Here is a 10,224-nt window from a genome sequence, read left to right as displayed (position 1 = left end):
TGGTTTGACTATTAGAAATCATCAACAGGGTCAAAGAATGATGCTAAAAACAAAAGAGGTTGCTTTATAATTGGCCGTCAGGCCACGGAAAAATAATCAAATAGGACATCACTACGAGAGATGTTTTCCTATATTCAATATCATTTAGTAATAGAGACTTTAATGAAATAAACAAATTATCAATTATCAAAATTAATATTTTCACGTCACAGAATTTGTTGGATGATACACTAATTTTTTAAAAACAACATATTTTTTGCTCGAAAAGAAAAATAAAGCACTAACAAACCAACAAAATATTTTTTTCGCACGTGCCCAATTTCTTAATAGTTCAATTGTTGATAAATACTCATAAATTATTTCCTGAATAATACAGGTTTCGAATTCTTAAGATAGTTTTTCCTTTCTTAAAATGTTTTTTTTCACGTTGGTGGATCATGTCTGTACCTTTAGCATTTAGCATGTTCAATGACATTCTGGAAAATTAGTACCATTACCTTTTTTTGGTGGCTTCAATTGAAGTTTAGTGTTGCTAAACTTTAATTAGTTTATTGATTAATATATTTTTATGGAAGAAGTTGACAAGCGTTTCAAGTAAATGCTCGTGCTGTGCACTAGGAGGTTTTAGTGTCATAAATTAGGTTTTTCTTATTGAATATTTACTTAAAGATGTGTCCTTGAGTTGACTCCATTTATCCGTAGACCTGTTGTACTTCAAGCTCATTTTATGGTACGTCACAGTCCATAAAAGGTCGAAGTTAAATTTTTATTTTTATTTAACTTTTTAGGACAGTAGGCAAAGTATGAGGAGGTTTAATGAACTCCCAAATCTCAATAATATCTTGAGAAATACCGCACAACTAGTCGCTACTCTATTTTAAATTGTTCCACCTGCTTTGATCTCCAAAAGGTTATTTATACAATATTCCAATATAATTATATTGCTTTTATTGTGGGTCTTCCAAAGAATAAAACAAATCAAAGCCCATGTTTTTATTCTATTATTAAGCTTCCTTATATTTGTCAGCCCGAAAATGACCTCTTTTCCAAAATAACCAAATTGAAAAAATAATTTGACGCAACAAGAAGGCATACGAGAAACATATGCCAAATGTAAATGGGATGAATTTACGAAGCGATAGGGAAGAGTAAACGGAAAGTAGAATTACTCGATCAGAGATGCAAAACGAATTACTATATATGTTTAACACCATTTTAAACCTTTGTTTAGAGAATGTGCTGAAGACTAGTAAACTGATGATTACGAGAACAGCTTTCTTTCTAAATTCCGCCCTGGAAAAAAAAATTTTCTAAGTTGCCTAGTGCTTCTAGAGTAATAAATTAGCTTTGCTATATATTGAGGCGTTGCACTTGCTCATCTCTCAGTTATAATTTGATTTTTTTTTTTGGGACAATAACTCCAACTTTTTGTTTGATTATGGGAAACTCTATATACTCTCCCAGGAGTTTTCATCTTCCCTTTGGCCTGTTAAGTATTACGACATCTTTGCCCTGGCAAAAAATATTCCAGCAAATAAACCTGAAAACTGTATCGAGTTAGCCTCACAGTATCAAACAAAATAACAAACGAAAATTTTTAGCAAATAGGATTGGCAGCAAACTGACCAAATAGTATGCTGAAGAAATTGGGAAAATTGACAGGAACCCTGAAAACTATGATTCCAGCGATAGAAATAGGAATCTTGTTTAAGGAACCAACCAGACTGCGATTAAGCAAAAAAAAAAGATGTGGTAAGCTGAAACAATGTCAGATTAAGAGAAGGCAGAAAGCTTAAAACAATATTCGATTTTCTTCTGATTTGTATATCAGGCATACCCCAAGATAATTTCGCATGAGTACCTGTAAGTCGTAGGACTAGTTTGATTTAAAAACCACATAGAGCTGAAGCTGATAGCAAGTCCAAGCAGCCCACTAGCTGTCGCAACAACCCAAAACATTGGCATCCTTATTACATTCCTGCACCAGTTAAAACAGTCATAAACAATAGTAGTATTTTCTCCCCTCCGCCCTCTAGTATAGCACAAAAAGTAACCGCTTATCAAAGAGGTGCAAAATAGCATAATAACACAGCTTGAGGATGAAGGCACATACGCATTAATTACATAATCCCATTCATTGAACACGAGAATCAACAAGACTGCAAATGGTAAAGATAATGAATTGTTTAGTAACACCATTGAAACTTCATTAAGTGATCCAGATTCTGTCAATTGCTTAGCTCTGTCCATAACTCGTCGCAAAGTGAGCTGCAGCATGAAAATACACAAAATTTTAGGTAAATGCACGGGAGAATACTTCAGGTTGTCAATGTTATTTCAGATTTGTCAATTGGTTTCTCTGTCCGAGTTAAAGAAGTATACCGAGTAACTTGCAGTTAAAATGCAGTTCAAAGTTTGCCACGCATAACCCGTGGCATCAAATGAGAGATCTGTTATTCCTCCACTTATGGCAGATGTTATCTGCAATGAAAAAACACAAACTATCAGAGATTTCACTGTGAACCCCAATTTTCTCCCCTCCCTTGCTCACAATATCCCCCACTATTTTAGACCGGGCGAGGCGTGGAAGAGTAAAATTGCAGAGTGATTCAGATAACAGGTTTGAAACACACGAGTAGTAGCAAAAGCAGAAAGGTAACATCGTGGGACAATAAAGTTTTTCATTGAATTGCAGATCAAGCATGTACCAGAACAGCTAAAATTCATGCGAGAGGTCATATATCAAAAGTTTCAATTTTTCTTGTACATTCAGGTCAATGGAGCCTCAACTGCTATACCCAAAACAATCACCTGATTAGTTTTTATACAAGATTTAACAGATTTTGATTTCATAATAGAACTCTTAAAGGAGCAGAAAGAAAATCCTTTTCCAGATTCAGTGGAGCAATTCTTATGGTATACCTCTTCGAAATGAGTTGAAAAAGCACAACAGCATTGTCTAAGACTGCCCTTACTCACAGGTGCTAACTTGTGAAGACTACTGTTCAAAAATAACACCTGTGAAGACTACTGTTCAAAAAGACCTACTGCTACCAAGACATACTTTACTATTGATGAGAATTTGGATACTAGGGACAATGGAATAACTGGACTTGCAGTTAAGTACTCTACTAAGAATGATAACATAAACTACTTGATTCCAAAATCATATCCATAGGCAATTAGTTTAAAAGCATCACACTCATAGGAAAGAATGTAAGTACCATAAGAAACATCGCAGTCCACACTTTGTGATTCTGACGCTTCCGGAAAAGATAAAATTCTCCAATTGCTGTTAAAATATTTGTCACATTCTTCAGAATTGTCACCATTGCAATATTTATGTATTTCAGACTGAAAAGGTTCACAAGAAATATCCTTGGCTCAATGATATGAAAAAAAATCTCCCTAAGAAAATTTTCCAAACTAGAATGCACAAGTGATGCTTTTCCAGCTGTGACAGCCATTACAGCACAATAGAACGTACCTGTACATGCCTGATACAAGCATTCCAATGAATATTAAGTTAACAGGAATCCAGACTTTAATAAGTTTCCAATTTAGCTTTTCCACTGAAACAGCTCCACAGAGACCCAAAACAACAACAACAAGAGAACTGATAAAATTCTGCATAAAGTAACACAAACGATTAAGCTACATCAACGTTCACTGATTCCTTAAATGAATTCCACCCAAAAAGATATATAATTCATGCAAAGGAAAAGCGGAATTGTGCTCTAATAAGAGAACAATAGAAGAATCAAAGTTTAGCAATAATTAGTAGATCATTAAGGAAAATGGTGCAGACATATAGCACAACCTTTTTTACTAATAGAAAAGAAACACAGAACTACTAATTCGAGATACCTGGTAAAACATAAGTGAAATTCCAGCACTGAAAGCATAGCTTGATAGGACAATTTTGTTCAGTAAGATCATGCTGCAAGAAGAAAGGCAATAAGCAGTCCCTGCTACTAGAGGTCCAGATTTTCTTCCAAATCCATGCACCTGTTTCTCATTTCCATTGAAGAGAAGGTTAGCAATTTCACCTAACGCTGCACGGTTCCCTTTGAAAAACCTGCAATGTGAGAAAGGATTTATGCATTAATCGATCAATTATTTGTTCTCAAAGTCATGGTTTCAGGGCAGGGCACCATTGACATTCCAAATGGTTAAATAAAACCCCCTTTTGGCAACTTTAGTTTGACACTCAACAAAGCCACCTATGGAGATTTAGTTAACAGATGACACGAGCACTAAAACCTAGTTTCTGATTCCTTAATAACTGAGGATTGATCTTGTTGATGATGTATAACAAATGAAAAGAATCAAAAGCAACACAAGCATTTAGCCCAAAAGCTGGAAGAGTGGATAATTATGCTTATAGGTGCATGTCATTTCCTGATCATGATACTTGAAGAAGTAGAGATCGAAAAAGCATATACCATTCCAGTCTATAAACACAGAAACATGAGTGGATAATTATGCTTATAGGTGCATGTCATTTCCTGATCATGATACTTGAAGAAGAAGAGATCGAAAAAGCATATACCATTCCAGTGTATAAACACAGAAACATGAGTGGATAATTATGCTTATAGGTGCATGTCATTTCCTGATCACGGTACTTGAAGAAGAAGAGATCGAAAAAGCATATACCATTCCAGCGTATAAACACAGAAACATTGAATAACAACTGATTCAAAGACAAATCTGCCAGAGAAATCGACTCTAGATACCCAAAATCAATAAGACGTGCTAAAAAATTACTTGCCCAGCATAAATAATTTTTTTTTTTTTTTAAAAAAGAAAAAACAGCCACCTGTGACTTGCTGCTGCTCTACGCTCTGCTGTTGTTGGTGAATCACTAATTGACCAGTCTCTATGACTACGAAAATCATCTTGTATCTTGTGGACCTCATTCTTTCTATGACTAAACGATCCATCGCCATCCAAGTGGTTTAATGCTGGTTCGTCTCCATTCTTGCAGACAATTGACTCCAGCTTAATTTCAGACGACATGGAGCCTTACCTGTTTAGAAGATCAAAGAGAACAATAACAATTATAAGGGAACCAGGAGCAAAATGGAGTACTGCTCAAAGACTCAAATTGCTATGAAACATTTCCCAGTAGTAAGATTTCTACAAATAAAATTTGTCACAAATTAAGGCCATTCAAGCCGGGGTTCACCCCAAAAAAAAAAAAAAAGGGTAAAAATCGCGATTCGATGTTTTACGGAAAACGATCAAAAGAATGTGAAGTCAATCAACATTGCGTGTAAAGAACTGAATGAAACATAATGAATTACCTTCCAAACTGCGCCAATCAGCAAAAATAAGTAAGTTTCTCTTCCCTCAAGCCCTGGAGCGATTCATCATCTGATTAAACAATAAAATCGCAATCAAAATCTGGAAAATAGGATCGGAGGCTTCTGACCACAAAAAGAGAAAAGAAAAAAAAAAGAGATGATAGGAATAAAAATTAGGGAAACACGATCGCAACTATGAAGACAGCAAAATAAGAAACGACGAAAAGCCCTCACACAAGCGCTGAAGGCGTGAGTTTCAGTGCAACTTGAAGCTTTCCCCAAAGCACGCAAAGGAATCACAAGAAGGCGTGGATCTGAGTAATACTCCCCCACTAATTGCACACAAACCCTAGGGCATCGCAAATTGTCAAGCATTTTTTATAGGTATTATTAAAATGGGAGAAATTATTGTTACAGTATGTGCCCTGCTTTGTTGAGGAGGAAGCGAGATTCCAGGGGGTGTAATGTGATGTAAGAACCGCCCAATCTCCAAACATATGAATTCATTGAGATCGGAACAGCTTTGGAGGATTTCAAAAGTCAAAGGTCTCAGAAATTCATTCTCAAATACTAATAATTACTGCTTCAACTGCAATCTACAGTACTACATGATGATGAGAGAGAGGGACTGCTGCGCTTTCGTATTCTTTTCCGCGATCTGCTGCAACTTTTTATTTTTTTGAATTTGTGTACAGTTCTTAATATGGCGGGGATTCCAGTGGGCTCCGCCCGAATACACGAGATGTGGGTTTTTATTGGGCTCGATCCGTAACTCAACGGCCTTTGCTTTTTGTGGACTTCTGGGCCAAAACTGTGATGCGTAACTCAAGGTTCTGTTTGGATTAGTAATTTTTTAGCGTATTTTTAAAATATTTTATTGTAACAATGTAGGTGAAAAATCTTTACTGTATATGAGATAGTTTTTGGTGTTTTTGTGGTTATTTTTATTTATGTATTACTGTAACATTGTATATAGATTGTAACATTGTAATATTATTTTCAGAAAATGACCAATCAAAACAGAGCACTCGTTATTAATTACTGAAAAAACAAATGATGATAGAGTAGTGTGTTTTGGATGAGAGATTATTAAAAATAATTACTCGAAAAAACAAATGATGATAGAGTAGTGTGTTTTGGATGAGAGATTATTAAAAATAATTACTGTAAAAAACAAATGATAGAGTGGTGTTTGGCTGCATCTTCTTCTGCCTTCTTTCTTTCGTTTGAGAGAGAGTTTGAGTCCACATGCAATTGTAAATACTCAATCAGTAATTAAATCGAAAAAGGAAAGAAAGAAATTGTGGGCTTGGTCTCGTTGCTACCTAATCGTGGACCTTTTGGTCGATTGAAGCAAAAAGTGCATAAAGACTTGAGCAGTCACAGCATATGCGTCCCTAAAAATTGACACGCCGTACCAGATTAAAAAAGGTGCCATTATTGATTTGCCTCCGGAGCTGTTTCGATCATTTCCTATCTCAAGTCAGTTAGCTTCAAATTCAATAGTTTTGGAGGCTTTAAAAAAATCATACCCGCCCATTAAGTCTCTGATGTGATGATAATTTAGGGATTCACAGTTGAGTTGGGTGTCTAATAATTTGGACAGCCACCCCACCTGTGTAGCTGATAATTGATAACATCAATGTGATGGTGAAACTGTACCTTTCTTCATGTCCTTTTTCTAGACAACAATTTTGTTAAAAAGCCCCTAAACATTTGATTATTGTCTAGTACTCCTACGTGCCAACTAGCAGCAAGGAATAACTAGTGGATTATGGTTGTAGACACTATAGTATCGTCCAACTAGTAAGGAGTAAGAATTTATTGAGTTCAACTAAATGATCATCACTTCAGAGGATTCTTGTAAGCATAGGTCTTAGACCTAGGACAATCTTCCATGGATGAGACAATAATGAGTTTCAACTTTCAACAAGGTCAGGCACTAATATATACATATATATATATATATATATGCAAGTCTATTAAGGTGTTTGTAGGATTATTTAAGTTATTGCATGCCTCAAGCTTTGGCCATAGTCCTTAAAAAAAAAAAAGAAATGCTTTGGCCATGGTTTTGCAAAGTGTGGTGTGATGTATCTCAAAGTATAGCCACATTTTACGGGCAAAAATAAGCTTAAGATTTGGAGTCTCTTCTTTAACATTTCCTTTTTTTAAAAAAAATTCATATGCTAGCTAGATACGTAATCATTTCAAATTAAAACTTGGGCAACTCCAATCCACGCCTCAAGTCAGCAATAACTTTTCTTGACTACTTAAATTTTACATAAGAATAAAAAACTACTGCAATAACACGAAATTTGCCAAGAAATTATGGTTGTGTTTGGATTAAAATTTTTGGATTTTTTTAAATATAAAATGTACAGTAGCGATTTGATACATGTGAAATAAAAAGGTGATTAAAAAAATATGTTCACAAAAAACGTAGAGATTTTTTTGATAGAAAATCCCTTTCCAAACATGTTTTAAGGTAGGAACGAGATTATTAATATTAGGAAGTCCAATCCTTTCCTCTTTCGTTCGATAAAATGCTAGCATCCCTCTTCAGTCTTCTCAATCATCATGCAACAACTTTCAGGTTTGGATGAAAGCTAGCCATCTCCATAGCCATAGCCATATAGGGTGCTTAAATCAATACCAGTTAAAGGTCAAATTTGGTCTGTCCCCGTCCTACGCATAACTACTTTGATTTCTCTAACTGATACTGCTAAACTAAAAGAGCACAATCAGCACTAACCACAAGAACATATAAAAATCTGTCACAGACAGTCCACACTAATTCAAGCACTGATTACAAAGCTCACACCCGCATGGGATCAAAATTACACAGTATAGACTATCACGAAACAAGGAAGCACCGCCCTCGGATTAAAAACCAACAACTCATCCTCTTCGTCCAGTCTAGCAGGCACCCCATTCTCCCTGCCCACCAATGAGTCGAACCCGGGATCCAGCTTATCCGCGTCTTCCGGGTCGCATCCTATCCTACCCGCAATGACCCGGCAGACCAGCATGGCCCGCTTCACGCGCAAGTACTTGAACTCCTCCTCCATGTCCTCGGGGATGGACGCGTGCGCCCTCCAACTGGTGGAAAGCGTGGAGATTCCGTCCATCTTGGGCGAGAACCCGCTTGCTATGATTCCGCACACGCTGCAGTACTGATGATTGCACAAGCTGGAATTGCCATTTTGCCCCAGCTCACACAAGAACGTCGTGCAGTGAAACCTCAACAGCTCGTTCCCGTCAGCGATACACCTCTCGTCCCGCCTCCTGACGCCGCCGTTCCCCGCTGCTGCTGACATCACGCATTCCCTGTACTCCTCGAACCTCATCAGTATCTTGGGACCGCAGTGAATCTTCAGGATCCGATGGACGGCCGGGCTCTTCGCCATTCCGGGCCAACCCGTTCTGAAGATGATGTTGACGATGTTCTTACCCGTATCCCCGTCAACGAGCTCCGAAACCGCGTGCTTCACGGACTGATGCTGTTCGAGGAGGCTGGGGTTCTGGAAGATTTCGCCGCAAATTGGGCAAGGGTAGATGTTGTTCCGGAGAGGGAAGAAGGGTTGGTCGGAGGAGATATCGGATTCGGAAACGGGTCGGATACTAGTCTGGTGGTCGGAGAGGAGGGTGTCGGATGAGCCGAGATGGATGGCGGTAACGGGTTGTGTTAAGGATCTCGTAGAGGAGGAAGGTGAGAGGATGGGGATGGCGGCTGATGATGATGTTGGGGTGGCAGGCTTGGAGCAGAAGGCGCGTTTGAGGAACGACCAAGAGGAGGAGAGAGCCTTAGAAGGCGTGAACTTGAGACGAGAAGCTGGTGGAGAAGGGGGTACTGGGGTGTCAGATAGCTTCCGCTTTTTGGATTGGCGGTGAGAGGAGGAGGAGGTGTTGAAGATGAAGCAGCCAAGGTGGAGGAGGAGCAGGAGGAGAAGGTAGAGCAAGTTGGACAAGAGAGGGCGTAAGCTGGCCATCTTGTTGAGGGAGTATATATTAATAGCGCATTAAGGAAGGCGGTGGCTGTTGTTGTCGATCATGAGGGAGTTGTGCTGCAATCCTCTGTTGCCTCTTTAGGAGCTAGTCTTTCTTTCCAGATAGACGGAGATGGAGTTGGAGTGCTGCTATAATGTTGGAGGAGGAAGGTAATGAATGATGAAAGGTGAGGAAGAATGTAAAGGACGAGCCAAGGCTGGTGGGACTGACTATCGGGGGAGGGGAGGGGAGGGGTGGGGCGTCTGGACGTGGAAGAAGAATAAAGCTAAAGCTAAGTAAGGGGTGGTGGGTGGAAAGGGAACTTCATGACAAGCCGTATTTGTAATATTGTAGTACTAGTACTGCTTGTGGACTACGTCCTTCATGCATCTTTCTGTTCCCTCCATTTCTGTCCCCTCTCTGTGAATGTGTATTTATCTTGGTCTTGACTCTTGATAAATTAAACCATTTCCTTTTCCCTCCAAGTCGGATAATTAAAGAATGTTCTGAAATTGGAGTTTCTCTTTCAATTCAATTTTCAAAACGTGGAAGGTTGCTTGACTCAAGAGTAATATATGTCACGAGAAACCCCTCACATGCTCAGTGATGACTTCTGTGTTTCTTTCTTTCTTTCTTTCTTGTATGGAAAACTTTTGTACCAAAATTGAATGCAGTATACAAATTTGAACTACAAAAATTGAATTGAAATATATGTATCATTCAATATGCATTATCCCTGTGATATTAATCATGCATATTATTTAGTAGCATAATAATATTTTTTACTTTTTGTTTTTGGTGCAAACAAATCTCGTTTTCATTTTTGGTGCAAAAAGGATGATCAAGAGGGCTTGTTTGGATTGTAATTTTTCACTTAACTATTTTTAGATTTTATGTGAATAATTTGTCAATCATTTTTCATTTC

At 37.9% G+C, this 10,224-nt stretch overlaps 2 protein-coding genes across 2 annotated transcripts; both read right to left on the bottom strand.

Moving 5' to 3' along the window:
- Positions 1-1,180: 1,180 nt before the first annotated feature.
- LOC113689795 (GDP-mannose transporter GONST2-like) lies at positions 1,181-5,963 on the bottom strand. The gene is made up of 11 exons (XM_072072733.1): positions 5,544-5,963; positions 5,310-5,379; positions 4,823-5,032; positions 3,868-4,078; positions 3,488-3,627; positions 3,225-3,354; positions 2,383-2,481; positions 2,114-2,268; positions 1,862-1,978; positions 1,627-1,724; positions 1,181-1,540 (listed from the first exon to the last, which is right to left on the bottom strand). Exons 3-11 carry the CDS (start codon positions 5,020-5,022, stop codon positions 1,497-1,499), a joined length of 1,194 nt encoding a protein of 397 aa, XP_071928834.1. The 5' UTR covers positions 5,023-5,032; positions 5,310-5,379; positions 5,544-5,963; the 3' UTR covers positions 1,181-1,496.
- Positions 5,964-8,074: 2,111 nt separating this feature from the next.
- On the bottom strand, positions 8,075-9,709 carry LOC113730374 (uncharacterized). The gene has a single exon (XM_027255016.2). It carries the CDS (start codon positions 9,299-9,301, stop codon positions 8,150-8,152), a length of 1,152 nt encoding a protein of 383 aa, XP_027110817.2. The 5' UTR covers positions 9,302-9,709; the 3' UTR covers positions 8,075-8,149.
- Between the last annotated feature and the right edge of the window lie 515 nt (positions 9,710-10,224).

The sequence above is a fragment of the Coffea arabica genome, chromosome 1e, assembly GCF_036785885.1.
Source record: "Coffea arabica cultivar ET-39 chromosome 1e, Coffea Arabica ET-39 HiFi, whole genome shotgun sequence".
Lineage (NCBI taxonomy): Eukaryota > Viridiplantae > Streptophyta > Magnoliopsida > Gentianales > Rubiaceae > Coffea > Coffea arabica.
Note: the sequence above shows the minus strand (reverse complement) of the source record. Positions and strands in the feature narration are given on the sequence as shown.

Bases quoted from the DNA above. Each gene is read 5' to 3' on its own strand.
- LOC113689795 (XM_072072733.1), bottom strand. From the start codon at position 5,022: ATGTCGTCTGAAATTAAGCTGGAGTCAATTGTCTGCAAGAATGGAGAC. The intron at 2,482-3,224 runs GTACTTACATTC...TTTTCATTGCAG, and splicing joins GGACTGCGATGTTTCTTATG to ATAACATCTGCCATAAGTGG. The intron at 1,541-1,626 runs GTCAGTTTGCTG...TACAGTTTTCAG, and splicing joins TTTCTTCAGCATACTATTTG to GTTTATTTGCTGGAATATTT.
- LOC113730374 (XM_027255016.2), bottom strand. From the start codon at position 9,301: ATGGCCAGCTTACGCCCTCTCTTGTCCAACTTGCTCTACCTTCTCCTC.